General features: G+C 38.8%; 1 protein-coding gene across 1 annotated transcript in view; it reads right to left on the reverse strand.

Moving 5' to 3' along the window:
• Positions 1 to 25,015, reverse strand: part of jph3b (junctophilin 3b) — a 117,584-nt gene that overhangs the window by 34,977 nt on the left and 57,592 nt on the right. The window contains exon 3 of the mRNA XM_057836940.1: positions 23,528 to 23,893. Coding sequence (XP_057692923.1) covers positions 23,528 to 23,893 — 366 coding nt within the window. The remainder of the gene's footprint in view (positions 1 to 23,527; positions 23,894 to 25,015) is intronic.

The following is a 25,015-nucleotide window of genomic DNA, read 5'->3' on the forward strand; positions in this document are numbered from 1 at the left end:
GTGGAAAACATATACTGGAGGACACTTCTACTGTACCTAAGCAGCTTCCTACTCAGGTTAGCAAGTTCACACAGTTTATCGTAATGGTAACGCGAACTCCATTACTTCCATTACTTACAGTGGCTGGCCAAAAAAAAAAAATATCCCTCCTCTTCGAAGCGGGCGGAGGAGGGCATGTCGACATGCAATGTAATTCTGAACTGGGAGAGTGTGTGTGTGGGGTGGGGGGTGGGTGAAGTCATCAGCCAATTAAACGTACGTTTGAGGAAAAAATGGCGCGGCACATTCAGCAAGTGAAAAATGGTCAATTTAAATCTGGCTAAATGGTAGGGTCGATTCATCGTTACAACATATGAGAAGACAATCTAAATGACCTATATAACGGAACCCATTATATAATGCAAATAAAGTTGCTTAAAAGTTGTTGGGGACAATTTAAGCATCCAGAAAAGCTGGTAGTGTTTTGTCCCTACCGTCACTATGCAAACCTACGCTCTTGGGTTGATTCACAACGTTAAATGACTTCCAAACATAGCAAAGGTTACAATCTAGTTATCACAATATCTGCAATACCCCTGTGTCTAGTTAAGTTTAGGGTACGGAATTGGGCTAAGGCCTATTGTCCCAAAAACACTTTGAACTTCACATAGTACAGTGAACGAAATCTTTGTGCCACCGTACCAACAGTAAGCGTGGTTTGGAGGGGCGTAGTTTAGATGAGGCGTGGTTTTTAATGTGGCTGCGGCTGCAGTCAGACCCTTCTCGATTGTGCAGCTCGAGCGGATTGTGTACCTGCACCGGTGCATCCTGTGCGCACGCCATCTTACAAGCCTCGTAACTCGGTGATTATGTCACCCACGCGCTTGTGGTACCTCATTTGAAAGTGCGGAAATGGAGCTTAACCCTCATTTTTACTTGAAGTCAATAGATCAAGTAAAAAGGGGGTATTCGTTTTTTTTAGTTTTATTGCCCTCATAAATAACAATTAAAACTGCATGAACCATATGTTTATGTCCATACTGTATTTTTGTCATTTCTTGTCCCTTTTCCAATCGGAAAGCATCATGTAGAACTACATTTCCCATGATTCTATTCTGACATCACATCGGAAATGACGATTGTTACACACGAGGTCGAGGGTGTGTGTTGAGAGAAGGAAGAGAAAGCCTTGCGCATTAGCAACCACGATTAGGAGTAATCCGCATCCGCGAGAGCGCCTTTGGAGAGCAGATGATCTGTAAACTGAATTTTGCTTTATTTCAACAACTGATTTAATATGACTGGACGATTCAGATGTGTATATTTTTGTATCGTATTTTCATTGTTTTGCACTATTTTGCATAGCTGTTCTCATGCTGTCTCATTTTTTCAGTTCAATTTTCATCCTAACAAGTTAAATAAATATGATCAAGCTTCAAAACTGCCCAGTGAGCATGTTTGGTTGTCAATAGGACACCAATATAACAAATTCTGACAAACAAATTGTTTTTTTGTCTTTATTGGCGCAAAGTGTTGATAATAATTGGTCAGAGCAGATAAAACAACAGTATGCACATGTATGTTACTTTGTCCTGAAAAAAGGAACTCAACCAGGCCATTGTCATCAATGCTTTCTTTGAAATATAATGGCAACATTAAAGACATCGAATATAATACAAAACAGGCCCAGACCTTAAACCAGTGATGTCCAAACTATTCCACATAGGGCCGCAGCGGGTGCAGGTTTTTGTTCAAACTCATCATGAGGACAACCTTTCACCAATCTGGTGTCTCACAAGTTGATTGCAGTCAGATGCTGCTTGTTTTAGCACAAACTTCATTGGTTAAACTGTCTGTGCTCGATTGGTAGGTACAAAAACCAGGACCCACAGCGGCCCTTGAGGACAGGTTTGGACACCCGTGCCTTAAACGGTTGAATGAAAAAAAGGTTCTACACAGACTGGGGAACATCTCACAATATATGTATAAATAAGTTTGAAATCAAAGTTAGTCTAGATGTAACAGTCCGTAAAGGGTTCAGGTCATACTTGGAGGTGACCAGTTGGGATATAGATTAAACATAATAGTACACCAGAAGAGTGCCCATGCCCTCTACTGGCAAACTCGGAACCTACAGGCAAAAATAAGTGCGGAACAAATTAATCATTCTTGAGACAAAAAGTCGATCTGTATAAATCCTTAGAATATATCCACTAAATTTCATTCGGATCTGTCGACAAATAACTGAGGAGTAGCCATTTTAGTCAGTGTCCTCACCAAGAAGAAGGACAAAGCGAGTAAGATCTTGAGCCCTCCCTGCATGCAGTGCTAGCAGTGTTATGGTTAGATGTGCTTAAATCCATTTGGAGGCAGATACAATGACAGGATAGATGGATGCCAAAGCCATACTCATAGGTCAAACTTCTATTCTACTCCAGACACCATCATGCAGTCTACGTACCTAAGTACCACTGCATAAAATTGTGATCTGTGTTGTGAAAAAGTGTGCAAATCAAATACAGAAACGCCAAATATGAAGTAGCTGACACTTCTCTCACAAAACCAAATTATTAAAAACAAAAATCCAGATAAGAAATAAGTGATGTAAAGTGTGACTTAACAAAATCATCTAGAGTGGATCATTGAAAGAGTTGAGGAAGGCTAATGGCTCATAGAATAGTTTGACGCCAAACTAGGGCACATACAGTGTATCACAAAAGTGAGTACACCCCTCGTATTTCTGCAGTTATTTAATTATGTCTTTTCATGGGACAACACTGACAAAATGACCCTTTGACACAATGAAAAATAGTCTGTGTCCCCTTATTATACCTCAAAATATAGCCAGTAATATCCAAACCCCTGGCAACAAAGTGAGTACACCCCTTAGAAACTACGTATATCCCTAAATGTCCAAATTTAGTACTGCTTGTCATTTTCCCTCCAAAATGTCATGTGACTCGTTAAAGGAGTGCTGTCAGCCTTGCTGCAGAGTTTGAAGAGGCGGGGGGGGTCAGCCTGTTAGTGCTCAGACCATACGCCGCACTCTACATCAAATTGGTGTGCATGGCTGTTAACCCAGGAGGAAGCCTCTTCTGAAGACGGTACACAAGAAAGCCCGCCCGTCTTATCAGACCATAGGACATGGTTCCAGTAATTCATGTGCTTTGTTGACATATCTTCAGCAAACTGTTTGCGGGCTTTCTTGTGTATCGTCTTCAGAAGAGGCTTCCTCCTGGGGTGACAGCCACGCACACCGATTTGATGTAGAGTGCGGCGTATTGTCTGAGCACTAACAGGCTGACCCCCCACCTCTTCAATCTCTTTAGCAATGCTTACAGCACTCCTGTAATGAGTCACATGAGGGAAAAATGACAAGCAGTACTCAATTTGGGCATTTACGGATGTACGTAATTTCTAAGGGGTGTACTCCCTTTTGTTGCCAGGGTTTTAGATATTATTGGCTATATTTTGAGTTATTTTGAGGGGAAAATAAATTAACTCTATAATACAAGCTGCACACAGACTACTTTTCACTGTGTCAAAGTTTCATTTTGTCAGTGTTGTCCCATGAAAAGATATACTTAAATATCTGCTGAAATGTGAGGGGTGTACTCACTTTTGTGATTCACTGCATAGACAACCAGTCTTACTAGAAGAACAGAGGCCAGACTTGAACCCACAAATTCCTCACTGTGAGGCCAATGTGCTTATCAGTCACCCACCGTGCTGCCACAACCAATATCAGACTTGTTATCTTTGTTATTAACCCTTTAACACCGAACGTGTCGGCAGCGACGAGTTTACGCATATCGTCTTTGAAGCTTCGTCACGCTGTAATTACGTCACCCACGTGCCGCTGGTTGGTCTCATTTGAAAGTGCGGAAGTTGATGTCCACACCAGTTTTTATTTGCAGTCAATCGACCAAGAAAAACGGGAGATAATGTCATTTGAGTTTTATACTTTTATTGCACTCATAAATATGCATTCAAACGCTGCATGGACCATGTATCTATCTCCATATTTCCATCATTTCTTGTCCTTTTTCAAAACCGAAAGCAGCACAAAAGACTACATACTGTATCACAAGAGCCGTTGTGATGTCAAGAAGGACGAACCGAATGTGATCATTTTGAATAAATTTCCGAACGAGACGCCAACTAATGAAAGGGAGGCATGCGACGCATGCTAACCGCCGGTTGGTTTGAGCGAGCGACTTTGAAACGTGCAGAATGAATATAAAACTACATTTAGCTCAAGCTAATGCATTATTTCATTAACTCAAGGAGGAAGATGAGCCGTATTTGTCGTCTTTTTCTTTGCATGAGTCGGCGTCTCGGCGAATAGAAGTGACGGCAGCGCGCAAACGGCGAAAGAGTAGGCTGTGTGACGTTGTGTTGTGACGCAGCTCCGTGAACTGTTCAAGCTTTATTGAGTGCGCAAAAAAATAAAAACTTTATTGGGTCGGATGCCTGCACATTTTGAATTGAACTGAACTACTTGTAAATATTTTTTTAAATACTTTTTTTTCAATGTTATATATATTTTTTCTTTATTATAATCTTTTCAATTTTTATGTAGATGTGTGTTCGAGAAGCTTGATTGCATGTAGGTATATACTTTTGATAAGGTGATGGGTACCACACCTAATTTCACAAAGAGATATCCTCCAAACCCTTTTTGTGTTAGATGATATATATAATTTTTTTCTCTCACTATTTTGCACTGTATATAACCTGTTTTGACCATAGTATGTGTAAAGGCCAAAAACGCCTATGACCATACCTGCTGTTTGTGTTGAATTGTAAAACATAAAACTATTCAATCTTTTTTTTTTGTATTGAATGTTTATACTAACAAGTTGAATAAATATGATCAAGCTTCAAAACGGTTGGTCGACCATGTTTGGTTGTCAGTGGGACGTCAACATTACAAATTTTGAAAAAAGATTTTGGGATTTTTTTGTCTTTTTGGGTCCAAAATGTGGATTGAAATTGGTCAATGAAGAAAACAACAGTTTGGACATGAAGTTCAAGGTGTCCTGAAAAAAGGGACCCAATTTGGCCATTGTAAACAATTTTTTCTTTGAAATATAATGGCAACATCAAATGCATGCAAATTCGGCCAAAATAGGCTTAGGTGTTAAAGGGTTAACTAGTGGTGTCAACAATAATCGATGCGGCGATGCATCCCGATGCGGGGCATGGACGATTCGATTCGATGCGGGCAACAAGCCGAATCGATTCAGCGCATTTTAAAATATATAAGTACGTTCAAAAATCTTCCCTGCGCAATTCCGGTGATGCAATGGATTTGGTTTCCCCATTTGTATTATTATTGTCATGTTTCATTTTTTACACACTGCATAACTCTGGTCAAGTTTCCCACCAACCTCATAGAAGCCAAAATGTCTCCAGATGTCAGCTTTCAATGTCTTAGGTGCATCAAGAATCTTTCTTGCTCCCTCTTTCTCCGCTTCAGCCATTGTTATGTTATGTCCTATCTCTTAGAGGTTAGATCTTGTGCCCGAGTTCGGGTTCGGGCCCAAAATGTTAAGCATTCACGTTCGGGTCGGGTCGGGCCGCCCCGCGCCGGACTAATAAATCATTTTTTAAAAAAAATGGGATAAAACCAAGAGCAGGCTCTCTGTATTGTGCATTTGCTTGTGCACTCACATGAAGCAGATGCGCCGCCCGCTTTTTCTTCTTCTCCTCCGCTGTGGCGCTTGCGATTCGTTACGAAAGACACTTTTATTTATGCACACAGAGGCAACACAAATGTGATCCTTTTGAATCCTCTCCTCTGTGTGTCTGCAAACTCGTTTTTTTTATTTTTTATTTTTTTATTAAACTTTCCCAGCGTTATTTCGTTGTGTAAATGATTTTATAATGATCACAAAAATATGTAGACTATTTAAACATTAAGAAAACTTGCGTTTTTTTTCTGCCAACTGAGAATTCGTTACGAAACACACTTTTTTATGCACACAAAGCCAACACAAATGTGATCCTTTTGAATCTTCTCCTCTGTGTGTCTGCAAAATCGCATGTTTTTTTTTTTTCTTTTTGATATTAAACTTTCCCAGCGTTATTTCGTTGTGCAAATGCTTCTATAATGATCACAAAAATATGTAGACTATTTAAACACTAAGAAACATGCGTTTTTTCTGCCATCTCGAAGAAATGAAAATAAATTGCTGCTGCTGCGTTTGTTTTTTTTCCGCGTCACTCCAAGCCGGGTCGGGCTTCAATACCAGCGGGCCATGTTGGGTCGGGCTGGATTTTTTCGGCCCCATCTAACCTCTACTATCTCTCTGCTCTCTCAATTGCAAAAAAAAAAAGATATTTCCTCATGTTGAAACAGATTGAAATGGCTGCTAAAACGCTGCTGCACTTCATTTTAATTCATTATTTTTTATTGTTATGTGGTAGTTACTGATTGCATTTCTAAGTTGATTGCACATATATAGTGGGCTAGGCCAACATTTTACTTTTGTTCTACATTGCAATTTAGTTGGATGTTTTGTTTGCAACTGAACTGATCCCTGGATTGATATTGCGATAAAGATGCTGCTGCACTACAATATTTTCTTAGTCGTTTTCTTTAATATTTACTTGAATATTTTTATCGATGGGTTGTTGTGACTAAAATACAGTGACTGTTATTTCTGATTTTGCACAGGAGTTCAGATGTTGCACTGTGTGAAAGGCTGCTACTGTGTGTAAAAAAAAGAGAAAGCCCTGGTCTCATTCAAAGCACCAATTAAATGCTGTGATCTGTTTTTTTTTTTTTTTTTAAATATATATCTAAAAGTATTTTCATTTGACTTCAACCAGGAGTGACACAAGAGCCAATAAAAAGTTGTTTAATGTCTGACCGCTTGTGTTGCCTCATGATTCACGAAAAATACGCTTTGCTTTAGAATTTTAATGCATCCCAGGCTTTAAGGCATCGCGATGCATTGCCGAATCGAACCGAATCGAATCGTGACCCTCTGAATCGAATCGAATCGAATTGAATCGAATCGTGGCCCTCCGAATCGTAATCGAATCGAATCGTGAGGGCAGTACCGATGCACACCTCTATTATTAACGTTGCCCATATTTATTAGACACAGTATTATTATAACAAACCACTTCATGCATGGTGAGGAGCACAGGGGGATAGGGCTGCATGATCATGCAGACCTCTACCCCAATCACTCCCCCCACTCTCTCTGTCTAGCTTCTTCTTGCTCACAAGGTGCAGTAGCCGTCTTGATGCAGTGTTGCATGTTGATGGACATTGATTTTCACCTCGCTGCCTCTTTGTTTCTCTGTACCCTGACCCTACCACTCTATTTAAACCACACAATGTGAGTCACACAACAACTTAGAAATGGGTGGTCTGCGGAGATAATTTTGTGACAACATTTTCTTTTCTGACAATTGCAATGTAATACTGTAAATAAATGTATGATTTCTAACATAAAAAAATATCTTACTGATAATCTCTCATTTTGTTCTTAGTCCTTACAACGAAAGAGAAAAAAATACCTTTCTCATTACATGCGGTATGACGCATCACTTATCCCTACTATGACCTGTTACTGTATGAATAAATTAATGTATAGAAATGAAGTGCGAGATCAATGGAAGCATAATTATACCACTCGATCCCTTTTAGAAGAACAGCAATGAATGGAAAGACACAGAGCAGTGATAAGAAAGAGAAGGAAGTAGGTAACAAAGGAGAAGCTCAGAAGTGCCTTTGATAAGAGGAAACTCACAGGGAAACAAGTCTTATTCAACATTAATGAATCATTATCATTAATTGTGAAACAATCTAATTACAGACACACTCAAATGACTCAAGAGTTAAGTAAAAGGAGGTTAAGGAGAGCAAGTACTATGTCTTTTTTACGACTATTGGACTGTGTCTCTTCATTAGCGTATTCTACGCCTATGGCTGAACATTGCGATGAGACAAGTACGTAGTCCGAGGAAACAAACTGTAACTATGATGTAAGTTGTGACTTTAGGAGACCTCGAGCACACTAAGGAGACACTTTGTGAACAGGAATACCTAAATATTATTCTCATTTTTATTTCTCTTTTTTCCTCTGAAGGGTGAAGGGTTCAAAGGAGGAGGGAGAGAGAGAGCAATAACATCGGGTTGAAAGGTATCATTTGTTCTTTTTTTTGTATTGTCATATTCAAATTGCACATTATTTGCCATTTTGTGGGTTTTTTCATTTCTACTGTAATTTTTGTATTTCTTAGCCTAAAACATTAAAAACGTTTTTTTTTTAATTAAACCGTAAAAATAAATAGATAATAATAATTAAAATATAAAATAAAAATAAAAAGGAATCAAATTTACATGTATACATAGTATATTATTACATGAGATCATCCATGATGCTGCGCATTGATGGGTGATGGCTGTCATATACGGTACTTTATATATGCTGGGCTGTGAATGAAAGAGCGATTCATCATTTGATGAGGTTTATGGGCATCTCATCTTGCCCTGGCTTGTATTACATTTCTCCAAATACTCGTAGATATTACTCCAGAGTTAAAGTCTATAGTACTTGATTTCAAGCCCTACGAAGCCAGCAAACACACTGCGCCTTCCAAGGAATCTGGCAGTGTCTCTAAGTGGCAGAAGAAAATGCTAACAATAGTGGAAAAATGTCCTCTTGATTTGCTGAAGGAAGCTTTGCCACTGATGGCTGCCATGGCGGCATTAATGAATCTTTGGTGCGAAACATTAAGGAGGATAAAGAAATAATGTAAGAGCGACAGCTTTTAACAAGACATTGAAGAGGGTGGTAACGCCCCGCAATAAGGCAATTTTAAGACCCGAGTCTGTGTTGGCTCTGTGGATTTGCGACTATAGGAAAAAAGGTATCTTGCTGGATACCAACACCAGCTGCACAAAAACCCAAAAACTCTACGACACTTGTACACTGTACGATAAGGATGTAAGGGAATATGGATGTGGCGCGTCCTGGTCATTTTTGGCTGGATGGGGTGGGGGGCTGCTTTCCCCGCCTTACACTTGTGGGCATCCTGGTGGGACTGTGGGACCACCATGGGTCTTGGGAGATGGATGGTGTCCCCTCCAATGGTTGCTTGATTGGCTGGTTGCCTGCCCAGTATTTTCATACACCGAATGACTAACATGCATGTAAGACAGGGTACACTTACAAATAGGCATCATTAGATACATATTGGGATTTAGCAACCTGTGCCTGGACTAACGTTAGGATATCAATTAACTAATTCTCTCAGATCTTTAGTCTTCATATAGGTTCCCAACTTCACCTCAATAGAATTGCCGTTGCAATAACCCTGCCCTGTCCTAGCGTATTCTTTCCTGCCCTCCCTTTCCCTATGGAATCGGTTAGCTGGTGTATCCCTTCCTCACAGGTTGTCACCTCATTAAATGAAGTTGTGACAGCTTTATAATGCTACTTATAGTTAGGTAGCATTTATATTGTCATTTTTCTGTAATCCCTATTTACCATGTCATGGGGCGGCTGTGGCACAGTTGGTAGCTCGAGTTGTCCTGGGATCGCAGGGTCAACGGTTCGATTCCCAGCCCACTGTCAAAGTGCCCTTGGACAAGGCACTAAACCCTTATTTGCCCCCAAATGGGTTGTCAGCACCTTGAATGGCAACAGTACCATAAATGTGTGCTAATGTAAAACGTTTTGGGCATCGTAAACATGTAGATAAATGTGATACATAAGTACTCTCCATTTACCATGTATGTTCTATCTGTTCCATTTTTACCTTTTTCAGTTCATCTGCATTTTTTAATATAGTCCATAATGCAAACAACCACAAAGGGAATATCTCAAACTTCAATGTAGCACATAAAATGTGCTGTTCCAGCATTAAAAGGCATTACTTAGTGTTGCACCGATACCATTTTTTTGTCCCCGATTCCGATACCTGGCTGTGTAGTATCGGCCGATACCGCTACCACTTCGTTTGAAATTTATATATACTGTATATTATTATTGCTGTCAAATTTATCGCGTTAACGGGGAGTAATTAATTTTTTTAACTGATCACGTTAAAATATTTCACGCATTTAACGCATGCAGGGAATGACCGCTCATGCATTGTCTCAAACAGTTTACAGTGACGCAGTTTTACCACACTGAGAGCGAAAAGGCAGAGAAATGCGAGTGGACACAGGCGTTCATTGGACCGCGCCTTTTATTGGCATAAGCTTTGGCAGCTTTTTCACAACAATCATAACCATTGTGGCGAGCGAAGGGGAAGAATGACAGGCGATGCTCTTTTTCTTAACATGCTTTGTTGAACACGATGCAGAACATATACCATTTGCAGCCACCACTGATATTCATGGTTGCCCAACTTCCCATCATGCATTTGGGCAGAACAGTTAAGTCGATACAGTATAATTTAGTGAAAGCACAACCAAAACAATATTCCTATCTTTTAAAAAAATAATGTTCACAAAAAGAAAAGTGCTGAATGCAAAGAAAACTGGCATTCCCAATCAAAATAGCTATGCAAAATACACATAAAACTTCCTCAGACTTTGCCTTGGCTAAATCTCTAATTAATTTAAAACTCGCCATTGACACCTTGTGGCGTATTTCAATCAATACCTTACACAGTTAAAGACACTGCGGAAGAACGGCAAGGAGCCAGTGTGACGTCCTGCTCGGTGACGTCAACAATGGCGAGCTATTAGTTTATTTTTGTTTTTATTGAAAATTTTACAAATTTTATTCAAATGAAAACATTAAGAGGGGTTTTAATATAAAATTACCATAACTTGTACTCATATTTACCTTTTAAGAACTACAAATCTTTCTATTCGTGGATCCCTTTAACAGAAAGAATGTTAATAATGTTAATACCATCTTGTGGAAAATATGGCATATTTTAGAGATGGTTTGAATTGCAATTAATTACGAATAATTAATTTTCGAGTTAATCACAGCTTCAAAATGTATTAATCGTAATTAATCGTATATATATATATATATATATATATATATATATATATATATATATATATATATATATAGTGGAACTTTTGATTGCAAATTAGTTAAATACATTTTTGACTCTTAAAGGCCAAAATACTGCTAAATTCATGCAATTAAAACATGTATATATTATCCCAGCAGTAAGAAAGTAAAAATACAATGAAAGAATAAACTTTTTTAAACCCTGAGTTTTGGCTTTTAAAGGCCAAAAAGTGACATTTCCATGACATTATAAGTAATAATAATTGACCACAGCATCCTGTCTTTCTATTAACCACCCTCTCTGTGCATCGGCAGCAACACACACTTAGCCACTTAGCTTCGCTTACTTTGCTTACTTCTACAGCACTTTTGAATAGGCTTGCTACCTGTCCTTTGAAAGAAAGAATCGTCCCAAATTGGGAATTAAAAGTTGTGTTCCGTATTGAACCAATACGGAATGTATATAACTAGATACATTTCTATGCATTTTAGGAGTTATGGAGATGTCCCTTTTTTTAGTCGCCTGTATGGCTTTGGACGCGAGGGGGGCACCCCTTATTTCTATTTCTGAAAGGTGGCAACCCTGCTTTTGAAACAGGTCTCAAATTACTGCGGCATTTCTTTCAGTTAAAGACAATAAAAGTAAAGTAGGCGAAATGAGCTGACCAGGGTTTGTTGCTCCCGTCCAGCCCCCTTTCTCTTGGTAGAAGTTGCTGCTGTTGTAGCATCAAACTCTTTGTGTTCGTTCACATTTCATCTTCAAATGTTTTATCAGGTTCGAGGTATTGAAACTGGCCGATTTAACTCCACCTCTCGAAACTTTCTGGCCGCAAATCAGCGACAGCCATTGTACTCGATGGAAATATTTCCAGGCAGCCGACATTTTCCTCTTGTAGTTTGTTTTTCCTACATATGAAAAAGCTGCCCGGCATTGGTTAAGAGAGGCTATTGGCCCGCTCTCATTGGTCTGGAGCAGGAAAATAGCGATAGCTGCTTGGCATGCAAAGTGATCACGTGTCATCACACAACAGAGAATGTTGTGAGCGTCAGGAGAAAAAAAGGCTGCGGTCAAGTGTTATAAAACTGGACCGATAAATGGTATTGGTGACCTCTTTGTTGGTACTCGCTGATACCGTTACCACCATTTCGGGCAGGATCGGCCCCCCTGCCGATACTGGTATCGGTGCATCTTAATAACTATTCTATATTTTCAAGCAGCTGAGCAGGACATGTTAAAAAAAAAAAAGAAAAAGGAACATGGGGTACCAAATCCCGATACAGGATGTTTGGTCTCTGTTCGTCCAGCAGTAAGTCTGTTTTGTTTCTGCTACGGGGATCCTGATCTACTGTATGTTTCTGTGTGCAAGTAGTGTATAGTTTTGTCATACTGAAGCTTCGCTTCTGTTGTGTATGTAAAGTATGTGATGGTTGACTGACGATGACTGATTGTCATTTGCCACAAAAAGAAAATCTGTGAAGCGTCCCATTTGTAGCATTTACATAAATGTAACAAAGCAGAATATAAAACGCACTTGTGAAACCATTTTGAACAGATATGCTGTAGTAGAGTTTTGCCTAATATATTTGTCTTCATGCAAGAACACTCTTCATGCACACTTAGACAAATGTTGGGTTTCCATTTATCAAAGCAAGGCTCATTAAGCACAAGATAAAGACTTGTTAGACAACCAATAGTGAAATGAGGGGGGCAGTATTTAAAACATAGTAAGATGTGTTTCAAGACATTTGTATTTGAATAAAATGTACGAGTCTGTAGAAGCATTGGCTAAAAAATTTTGTCAGCAGCTATTGTTATATTTTCAATGTCTATTTGATGTCGTGTAACCGAGCACTACAAAAAGCTAGTCTGAATGGATGCATGTTTTGTTTGTTGCTCTGTTGGGTTCTTACAGAAAATGAAGAATTCCTAAATGACTGGCTATAGAAATTATAAGGGAGTAAAAACCACATGATGACTGAGAAAAGTTAAAACAGTTTTATTTCTTCATGTCATGTTGGAAGTGAGGTTGCTGTGTTAGTAAATGTCCTTAACAGAGTCATCAAGTCTAATAGGATTGGCCTTTTCCTAATTCAGCTCATGCATTTTCTTTCATGCACAGGCAAGAGCATTCACATTGTAAACAAGTATGCTTAAAAAGGTAAATGAAGTGGGGGGTTTTTTCTTTCTTTCGTGGAATACCTGACTTCGCATTTCCTTTGCGAAAAAAGGATTGGCAATCTTTACAAATTACAGATAACTGGTTGGACCACCCTCAGCACAAACAACTGCATTCAAGTGTTTACTAGGACTGAGAATTGTGCTGCTGGAGAAAAAAATGTCCTGTCATGCCGTACACTATTCTCTAAGAAGGCTTGGGAATCATTCAGATGTTTTTATTGATTTGATTTACAAAATTAAGATGGACCTACTGGATATGTTGGTTTTAGGCAACATTATTTTTTTCCTTGGGACTCGGCCACTTTTGCTTTGTTTCTTAATTGTCATGAAAACCGGTTAACTGGGGAAAATGAGGGGTCGCTGTGGTCTTAGGGTCATTTTTATTGGCTGGAAACACCTGGCAATGTACACTACTGTTTCTACATTTGTGGATAATTGGTCTCACTGTGGGTTGCCTTAAAGGTTTACAAATGGCTTTGTAACCCTGATTTAAATTCTTTTTTATGCTTCTATTTCAAGCTCTATTTAATTTTTTCTTGATTGGCCAGGAGTAACCGGAGGTTATCAGAAGGTGATCCGTAAAATTAAGTCCGACTAACAACTGTTAAGTTCCTGGTTCAACACCGGTTACCGTACTTTTCGCACTATAAGGCGCACCTGATTATAAGCCGCCACCCACCAAATTTGGCACGTAAACAGCATTTGTTCATACATAAGCCGAACTGGACTATAAGCCACAGCTGTCCCCACTTTATTATGGGATATTCACACCAAAATATTTTAACCAGTAACACCGGATACAAACCCTTTGACAGCGGCATCATACAACTGTCATGAAACCAAATGAACCACCATGAAGCTTTGAACCAATTTGCTGCAAAGCTTAATTTGGCCATCATTGCTCCCTTGGGGGAGACAGTTAACCTCTGCTGCCACCTGCTGTCAACTCTGTTGTTGTCCAACATTCCTCCAAGCATGCATTGCAGCACTACAGATGTAAATAACCATCAAAATTCATGTTCTGTGCTAATTAAGTCTCACAGTTACTGTTCCAGTGTTTCATGAATTGCTAGTTATGGTTTTTGGTAACACTTTATTTGACAATGGCGCCATAAGACTGTCATTAGACAATTATAATTATGACATGACACTGTCATGAGCATTAATGAATGCTGATAACAGATGTCATTTAGTGTTATCCGGCAAATTATCTCACTTTTGAATGGATGTAATGGATCCAAGCTGGACATAAATGGAGTTAGTGACATAATTTGCCGGATGACACTTAATGACATCTGTCATAAGCATTCAGTAATGCCCATGACTGTGTCGTGTCATAATTATGACGGTCTTATGACAGTATTATGACACCTCTGTCAAATAAAGTGTTATCTATTAACCCAAATAAAAAAACAAATAAGCTGCACTGGAGTATAAGCCACAGGATTCAAAATGAAGGAAAAAAGTAGTCGCTTAAAGTACGAAAATTACAGTACTTTTTTTGTTTGTTTGTTTGTTTGTTTTTGTTCTTTATACTGGGTTGCTAATTAGATAGAGATTAGAATTGTTTTCCTTTAATGAACAAAATCAACATGTAAAAACTGCATCTGAAAACTGCATGGATTGTATTTGGTGTATTTTTTTCCATTTTTTTCCTCCATTGAGCCTACTGTTCTTGCCTTTTTTGCAGTACACCTTAACAATAGTAAATAAATAGATTAGCATCTTTCAACCAACTAGTGTTGATTTTAATATTTTTTGTCCTGAGCATGATGTGAACCCTAATTTACCTGTTCGGGAGGATTGCAACAGTGGAAGTCTTAATAAGATCACACCCATGAACAAAACAAATACATCCCGGTTTGGGTTAAATCTCATTGCTCTTCAAGTGAGTCATGACAGTCAAACACAGATCCAGATGGTCTCGCGTCATTTGGCGTAAGACTTGTACTATAACCTCCCTAATCCTACTTCCACCTTAACTGTAATCCTGTTCCTAATCGGGCAGAGATAACATAATAAACAATTCAGCCACAGTGATCCGACAGTATGACGGGGAAGCACGACCCACATGATGAGGACAGATCAAACACACACACAGTATAGCAGGAAACATGGGGGAATGATCATTGGTTGCTACTACTGTATATGTAAACTGTTGTTAGAACAATTGTACAAACATGGTGACTCATACTGTATTCTTTCTTTATGTTGTTCTTCATACTGTTGCTTTTGATGTTTGCACGTGCCTCATGCTTCAAATTGAGGACTTTGCTGTGTGCAAGTAATAAACTCATCAACCTGGTGTGAACAACAACAAAGGAATTGCATGTGACCGCTGTGTGGAAGACTGAGGATTGGAGGTCCGGGTTGATGAATCTCTGAGTCACATCAACAAAGACCGGGGTTATTTTAGTTTCCTGTAAACATGTATGAGTGAGTATTCTATGTTACCTTCCCAATCACAATAAAGTAGGAAATGGGTCCTGCTGGAAACTCACAGCTGGTCTGGAGCATGAGGCTTGCAGATAGCTCTCCTTGCTAGAAAAATATACTCAACTCATGTGTCTTTCTTTGCCAGAGATTGGGTGTTTAACCCTACCAACTGCACTGAGACAGAGATGTAAAGTGTTATCACTGAATGAGACTACTGTAATGTTTTTTTTTGTGTTGTGAGCTTGTTGGTCAACATGTACCGTATAATACGACATCATCACATATCAGCAAGGGAGTAAATTCAACGTGATTATACTCATTTGGCATCAGGTCAACATCTATCTTTCAGTGGCAAGCAAACTACTAGACCAATCTCATCAAGCGGGCTCAGACTGAGGATTGTCTTATGACCATTCATGCCAGTTTAGTAGTTTTAGGCTAGATTTGGCAACTTTTCAGGATACCATATCATATTTTGCGCCCCAAAACACCAAATAGATTTAGCTGCTTTTGAAATTTGTATGGAAACTTTTAACTTTAGAAAGTCAAAGTAATGCATTTTCCACTAAATGATTCAAAATATATTTCCCATACTGTCAGAAAAAATTTTGCTTTTTTTTTTTTTTTTTTTTTTTAATTTAAATAAGGTCAAAGGTTTCAGCTCAGAGTGTTTTCTTGCACAGTCAAACAGTCACACAAACTTGCATTAACATTTTAAAAAGATACTAAACATATGTATACTATACAGTATATTAAATATAATATACTAAATAAATCTTCTACTAATAATAATGATACACATGAAAACAAGGCTAGTCTTGCAGTATTGTGACCACGTATATTGTGTCTATTCCTCTTGAGCCTCGTTGCATATTTAACTTGTTACAGTGGTTCTAAAAGTGCGTATGACACCAAAAAGCATGTTTGTTTCATATTTCACGCGGTGTCTTATGCTCCTGAATGAAATGGACCGCTTGGATGTGTGTGGAAGCGATCGTTTTATATATTCAATTTTTGAATCCTGCGGCATGAAAATGAGTGACTTCCGGGTCAGCATCTCACAATACAACATTGCTTTATAGAATGCAGATGGACTGCGGATTCAGATGATTTTGCAGATTAATTTGTTTATTTTTCAAAACATGCCAGCCAAACAACTGCAGAAAATTGTTACTGCACCAGGGAGAGGCGTGTGAGCCTTTTTGAGTTTCAAAAGATTCGCATTCACATCAGGTATTGGCCAAAACAAGCCCTACTACTGTGGGACCATTGGACTTACGAGGACGTGAGTGAACATTATATTTTGTATTATGTCAAGTAACGGGATCATGGCCCACATTTTAATACGGAGGTGGCTTGCATTTTGTGGCTGATTGTCCACCGAGAATGCCACTCAGCCGATGACCGGCGGCTTGTTTGCTCACCCTCCTCTATACTCAGCTTATTGCCCTCTTCGTGTGCCCGATGTTCTGTGAAATTTTCAACCCCATCAGAAATTGTATGTTTGTGTAAAAAATGGCCGCATCCTGACATGTTAGCTGCACAACAACTGCACGCCAGTTTCTTAACTATTTAGGTTTTCGCTGTGTAGTAAAGCATTATTTTACGCCATATTCGTGTTGACCATGTGGCAGCTATGGGCTCCTCTGACATCGGCCAGTGTGTCCGGCGGTACTCTCCAGCTGCTTCCCTGGAGAGCTCTCCTTTCCGCGGCAGGGGAATGAGCTGTAACTTGCTCGCCGCCAGGCGGGTTGCCGATCGTCGAAGACTATCGACAAGCCCGCTGCCGTGTGATATGATCCGGGGTTGTTTTGTGTGATTTTTCACTTCGAAAAGTGAAAATAAGACTTTGAGACGTCACTCGATTCGGGTTAGCACTTCAGCTAGCTGTCACGCCTCATGGTTTGTTTACATTCTCCGAAACCAGGACAGGCAAATGACAAAAGCCGGACTAACTACGGTGGCATAAAATATAGTTCGGGAGGTGCGACAGTAAAGGTGAAGTCGACTCTTTTGACCATTATGGAGTAATTTTGCCATGTCGTACTGAATAAATGCTTGTTTATCATTTCACATTCTATTTAGCACAAGACTGTTATTTGTCATGATCATACCATTTATTTAGCAATTGGGGAAAAATACTTCGATAAAAAGAATATCCTGTAAAAATATTGGAGTAGATAGACTGAAACAATGGCATTTTGTGGTCCTCTCGCATTTTCCTCGCGCTGAATAATTCCTCCTCAATGGGCTGAATTCTAAATCAGATGAAACCCTGACCCTGCCGATGTCATCTTCCTGTTGGGGACGCTAGAGCCCTATAATAGTAGGCGTGGCTAAACGGCGAAATTAAAGACTAATTTCTCGTTATGTGCGCTTTGCTAAATTGTTGTATATAGTCGAATTGTCTCAAAATATAATTCTAAATGACATAATAATGCTATTTAAGGCCTTTTTTAATTTTGTTGTACGCACTTTAAACTTGTTAAAGATACAGATCCCCACGAGTTTCACAGGTGCATTGACAGAACTTTTTGGAATTGGGGGGGAGGGCACAGCACATCACATGAGTGACAAGACCAAACACTGCTACGATGCATGCTAGACATACGATGAGAAAATGTCACACACTGTGAACTTATAACAGAAACTATGGGGAATTTCCATCTCATTCTCGTCTCGTCAGACAAAAACTGGCATTCATCTCGTTATGTTTTAGTCTCCGAAGACATGTTTTTAACTCGTCATGAAAAAATAGTGCGTAGATTAAATATTTTCGTTATCGTCATCAATGACAAAACCAATACTGCAAACCAGTTTATTCTCCCATCAGAGAGAGGGCTAGCAGTTGAAAGAAATGGAATAAATCATGTAAATTGGGGGCAAAAATTTGGTCTAAAATGCCACTTTGCATAGATTTCGTCAGCATTGGAAAATAGGGGGCCTGCAGGTCTTAACCTTTACCCCTTAGACTTACTCACCAAACCCCTGGGACTCAAGTGAACCCCTGGGGTTCAATTGAAGCCAGGTTAACAACCACTTACTTGATACTAGGGGTATAACGATTAGAGCTGCCCCGACAAGTTGACAAGTCGACATCATCAATGCTGTAAATGCGTCGACGAGCTCATCATCCCGTCGACAGTGAATAAAGGGTTAAAAAAATATATACGTGGAAAGTTGAGAATGGCGGAGCACAAGCGGGAAAAGCGACACAAAGCCAAAAAAGCGCACCAGAGTGGCCAAAGCATGGACCTATTTCAACGAAACGAAGGAGGGTACACTGTGTGTGCGGTCTCTTCAATGCCAAGCTTGCAACTGCATACCACGGCAGGACATCGGCCGTGAATGAACACTTGAAGCTTCGTCACACAGTTGTAATTTTGGAACACGACAGGAAACAACAAGCTGGAAGATCGTAACTCCATATACCCAGTGTTGTTCATAACGGCGTTAGAGTATAACTGTTATTTTTGTCAGTAGTGAATAATCTTGTTAATTACTTTTCCCATCTTTGCAACACCATTACCATTACTGAGGATGTAAAGGCGTGCTTTACTGCAATTTGGTAACTTGAACGACGCGAGAGATATCTGAGAAACACGGAGAGTGCAGAGCGGGAGGGGGATGAGGGAAGGGGGTTGTGACGCCATTGCAAACACAATGCAAGGATGCTTGGACCGTTAGCATAGCATTCGTGCAGCATTAGCATTTAGCATGGCGGGCGTCATCTTAAACTCACGGGCAATTTTTTTTGCCCTAAACTTTTCTTGAATGACTTATACACCTTGTGTGTTTAAAAAAATTTTTTTTTTAATGGAAACACTGGCCTGCTTACTATAGTCCATGACAGCACTGTTAGCATAGCATTCGTGCAGCATTAGCATTTAGCATGGCGGGCGTCATCTTAAACTCACGGGCAATTTTTTTGCCCTAAACTTTTCTTGAATGACGTATACACCTTGTGTGTTTAAAAAAATAAATAAATAAATGGAAACACTAGCCTGCTTACTATAGTCCATAACAGCACTAATCTTACTTTATATATAACATATTATGTAAATACATATAGTAGTATACTATAATATTAATGCTACATATTTTCAATATGTAGTTTTTATTAAGAATTGTTTTGAACCATGTTGGAAAGGTGAAGTCACAGTGTTCTGGATCTGTTTACATTGCATTCTTTTGCATTAGTTAATGATATCAGCATTTGACCTCATTGTTTATTTGTGATTTATTATTGTTATTTATATTTGTACTTTAATAAAGAATTTAAGTGTTCCAAAATATTTTTGTGAATATGTCAACAAAAATTTTATTGCTAGATTAGTATTAACAACAACAACAACAACAACAACACCAAAACGGGGGTAGGGGCGGGGCGACAAACTAGTAAAATAGTTGCTAATCGTTAAAAAAGTCTGCTTACAAATCTGGAGAAAAATAGTTGTTTGGGACAGCCCTAACTACGATATATATAACCGGATTGTTACAACAGCATTATCTTTTAGATATGTTGTTTTGTTAAAATCAATGTTTTTCGTTCAAATGTCTGAAATGTTTCAGCAACAAAGTCAAAAAAATCAAAATCGATTTGTACTTATTATTGCTTTAGGTGCAACTGTTCACATTAAATCGAATCAAATCATTGTACACTTTGAAATACTATATAGTTCAGGGGTTGGCAACCTTTACCACTCAAAGAGCCTTTTCGACAATAGAGACAGCACTAGGAGCCACACGCACATACTAACATTTGACATTATCGCCATCAGCTCGATTGTATATTCTGTATATACTACTGTGTATATACAGTATATATATACTCTATGGTGCATATTTGACTTGACAAAAGAGTTTAGCCTGCTACTAGTAAGCTGAACAAATGCTCACCTTTTACATACTTTTACTCACAGAACACTCATGCAAATCATGAATTCACCAACTATATAAAGTCACAGTTAAAACTCCTTCCGCCTGTGAATGGCGGAAAGACTTGTAGGTACACCTTCCGAGTGCAGTTGAAAAATAAATGTCAACAGGTGTCACTGTCAAAGTACTTTGACAATGTTTTCCAGAAATGATTCTGAAGTGCATCCTTGGAAAAGTATTTCTATTGAGATTAGTCTCAAAAGCAGAATGAAATCCATCTGTCACGAGAAAATGATTCAAAACAGACCAGAATATGAACCCCCCCCCCCCAACCCCCCATAAAAATGGTGCATCCCAACGTATTTTGGTGTTGGGTCATTTTTGGAATAATTTTGTTGAATTTACATGCAGTTTACAGCTCACACATTGTAAGTCTCTATATTTTATCATTCGAGTGTAGATGCTTCTTTAAGTAAGCAACAGTCATACAAGTTTAAACAGCTTAAAAAAGTTTTAACATTCCTTCCGAAAGCACCAATTTAAGTAAAATTTAACCCAACTTTTATCAATCCGCCCGTTGTGTTTCTCTCGCGTACTGCGCCTTTGAATTTCGCCCAATTGTGCTGGAACGAGTTTTTATGTTTATATTACAGGTTCTATTTTCATGACCAAAGTCTAGCACAGCGTAGACCTCCATGGAGGCATTTTCAAGGACTCAAAGCAATCTGCTAAATTGGCAAACAGGCGCCTTGTGTCTGCACGAAAATCAGGATATGCCAACACCTCCACAGGTGCAGGCTTTGACTGTAACCAAAGTTAAGCGTAAATTTGTGTCATGGTCCAATGCATAACTTTTTATATACCAGTATATAACAAATATACATGTCAATATACGTTTCCTCCTCTCTTTCTCTCCACACTGACAGTCATTGACTGTCAGATATCACTAGAAAAAAGGTACTCAAACCGCAAAGTTGGAGTAGGTTTGCTCTATTGTTAATAAACTTGAAACAATAATAATTAGGGTTGTTCCGATCATGTTTTTTTGCTCCCGATCCGATCCCGATCGTTTTAGTTTGAGTATCTGCCGATCCCGATATTTCCCGATCCGATTGCTTTTTTTTGCTCCCGATTCAATTCCAATCATTCCCGATAATTTTTCCCGATCATATACATTTTGGCAATGCATTAAGAAAAAAATGAATAAAACATACAGTACATAAGTACTGTATTTATTTATTATGACAATAAATCCTCAAGATGGCATTTACATTATTAACATTCTTTCTGTGAGAGGGATCCACTGATAGAAAGACTTGTGACTTTGTATATTGTGACTAAATATTGCCATCTAATGTATTTGTTGAGCTTTCAGTAAATGATACTGTAGTCATGCCCAAATGCATGATGGGAAGTGGAACCATGACTGTGCGTAGTGCTACCAATTGATATATCTTCTCTGCGTTGGCAAATAACATAAGGTGTTAAGTTAAAGATCAATTGCTACCTTGATTCCCCACATTGCTTCCCATGATATTTCTAATCATAGGGAGAGGGATTGTACGGCTTTAGCCAATTAAAAAAAGTCTCCAAAGGCTGCCAAAATTCACTCTACTCATTTTACGCTGCCTTTTATCTCTCTGTATGGGTAAAACGGTGCCATTACAGATTGAGCGCGACAATGCGTGAGTGGGTCGTGCAGCGCATGCATTAATTGCATTAAATATTTTAACGTGATACATTTTTTTTTAAAAAAACTAATTACCGCCGTTATTAGGATAAATTTGATAACCCTACCTTAAGCCTAAACTAAAGACTCTGGAAGAGTGAAACATATTATGTCTGTAACGTTAAATACAATTAGAAAATGATTTAATTAAGAAAATATTATTAAAAAAAGGCATGGCCGATATTTTTTTGTCGATTCGATACTTTGAAAATGATGTGATCGGACCCGATCGATCGGCATCCCGATGCAGTTATTAATTTTGGGAGGACTGTCAGCTCGTGTATACAGTGATCCCTTGTTTTTCGCGGTTAATGGTGATCAGAACCCGCCACGATAATTGAATAACCGTGATTTTTTGTGTGTGTGAGTGTGTGTGTGTGTGTTCAATTCATTTATTCAGATTTAGCAATTGAAAGAGATACATATAAGAGATGGGGTTTTTTCACTTTTTCCCCCCAAAGTATAATTTAAAAAACTTATGTATATTAATATTTTAATAAATGTTTTTAAGCACTTCAAATGTAATAATTATGTTTTAAACAAGTTACTGTCCCACCGAATTATTTTTAACAAGAATAAAGTATAAAAATGCTTGTCTTTATTAAATGCTTCATTGAGTGAGTCCACTCAAATCCGCTCCATCTCCTCACTTACACACAATGAGTTGCCACAGCAACTGTTTAACAAGTTAAACAATGATTGACGCATGCGGCGCTTTGATGCTGAGGCTTCCAGGGATCTGTGGCAAGATCAAACAGAAGACCTCTATCAATCATCATTAACTAAGCAACTCCAGTGCATTGCCTGAACAAAGAGCAAGGAGAGCGAGGGAGGGAGTGGGAGACTACGCGATCGGCTCGGGACAGCCCATCTGTATTTTCTTTTTTCTTAACTGAAAAAAATCCGCGATGGACTGAGGGCGCGACGTTTAAAGCGCGAAGCAGCGAGGGATCACTGAATCTGGATTGTGGCACAAACTGAGACATGTTGAGGTTCAGCCATTTCCAGAGCGACTCAGGTATGTTTTGGAATATACTGTATATACCGCATATACTGTATACCCTGATCTGAAGACTCTGAAGAAAATGAAGGACTTATATTGTAACCTTAAAACAACTGAAAAAGTAATGTTTTTTTAGATAAATGATAGAAACAAATGGTTCAGTTTCTTGTGTTTCTGAAAAATCACATAATATTATTTCGGCGATTATTTGGGTGTGTGTATGATGTGAATGATTTTTATAAATCCCAAGCCAATGAAGAAATTGAAATAGTAAAACAGCACATACAGTTTTGAGAGCTGGCCAAAACAGGTATAAGTACCTTGACAGAGCAATCTCCGCTTTCTGGCGTGCGATGTCTGCTGCCTTTTGTGCTCCCTCCATGGCTCGGTCCACCTTTTCTCTGATTTTACTGGCCCGGAGCGGGATCAGGTTCTTCCTCTTTCCACTCACGAGAATGTTTTGCTTGTACTTGCCCTCCTCTTTGGTGCCGTCAGGAAACGCAGTGCAGCCATAGCCGTGGCGTTTGTTGCTGAGCCATTCCCCCTCATATTGTAGACCATCGGAACGCCGACTCACTCCGAATCCAGTCCTCTTGTCATTTTTCCACTCTCCACAGTAGGTTTCTGTTGCTGTGGCGTCCACATCATCATCAGCTACTGCCAGCTCTGCATCTGCATCTCCAAGGCTAGAAAGATGACCTCAGTAAGGATTTTATTTACTTTAAAAATAAACATAAGTCTTAGTATACTGTTTTAAGAACATAAATATACTGGTATTAACTATCATTCCTGTGTTTCAAAGGCTTAGGGTTAGATAGAGATAGGACTCTAAAACTAAAATAGAGAATAAGAGGAATCAACAGGTTGCAGGGGACTTCCAATAGATGTACTGTAGATCCCAAAATAAACATGTGGCACAGTTTTGGGATTTGGCACAAAAATTTGGGACTTCAAACTATCACCGTGTGTGATGCCACTTACAGTGAATCTCGCAAGACAACTGAGAGGAGAATTGACAACAAAACCATAGGTTGCATGTTCATTTGATATTACGTGTCTGTGCTTTTTTCCCAAACCTACGACCAAAATGCTGGTACCAGTGAAGCCAATGACGAGGATCACTAAAGCAATCTTTTTTTAAATAACTTGTACAGTCTTGAAGACAATCATCAATGACAAGGTTGTAGATTTTCTTTTAATTGCATTTGCTGTAATTTTAGTTTGCACATCTGCCAATGACGAAACACAACAGCAGTATGCATATATTAGTCATTTGGGTCGGCTTATGGCAATACAAACTAGTGATACATTTGTGTTCAAAATTATACAACCCACACAGTAGATAAGTGTTTTTGCAAGTTTGACATTTATTTTTCATCTTTTTTATAATCTCATTAAATAATGACATGGCAAATAGACAAATACAATTATGAAATAAGAAAAATATTTTGGGGAATATTCCAATTTAAGGCCTTTCTGTGATTACTTCATTGACAAAATTATTCAACCCCTTAGCTATGTATAACTTTAGCACTTAGTACGACATCCTTTGCAACAATAACATCCTTTGGACGTGAAGCATAGATTGACACAAGTTTCTTGCAGTGATTCACAGGTATCTTTGCCCATTCATCATGGGCAAAGGACTCCATTAATTTTGGGGTTTGCGTCCTGTAACTGCCTTCTTCAAGTGCCACCAGAGATTTTCAATGGGATTTAACTGACAATTCCAGAATCTTCCAGCACTTCTTTTGCAACCAAGATGTGGTAGATGTTGAGGTATGCTTAGGATGATTGTCCTGTTGGAA

The sequence above is a fragment of the Corythoichthys intestinalis genome, chromosome 5 (assembly GCF_030265065.1).
Source record: "Corythoichthys intestinalis isolate RoL2023-P3 chromosome 5, ASM3026506v1, whole genome shotgun sequence".
NCBI lineage: Eukaryota > Metazoa > Chordata > Actinopteri > Syngnathiformes > Syngnathidae > Corythoichthys > Corythoichthys intestinalis.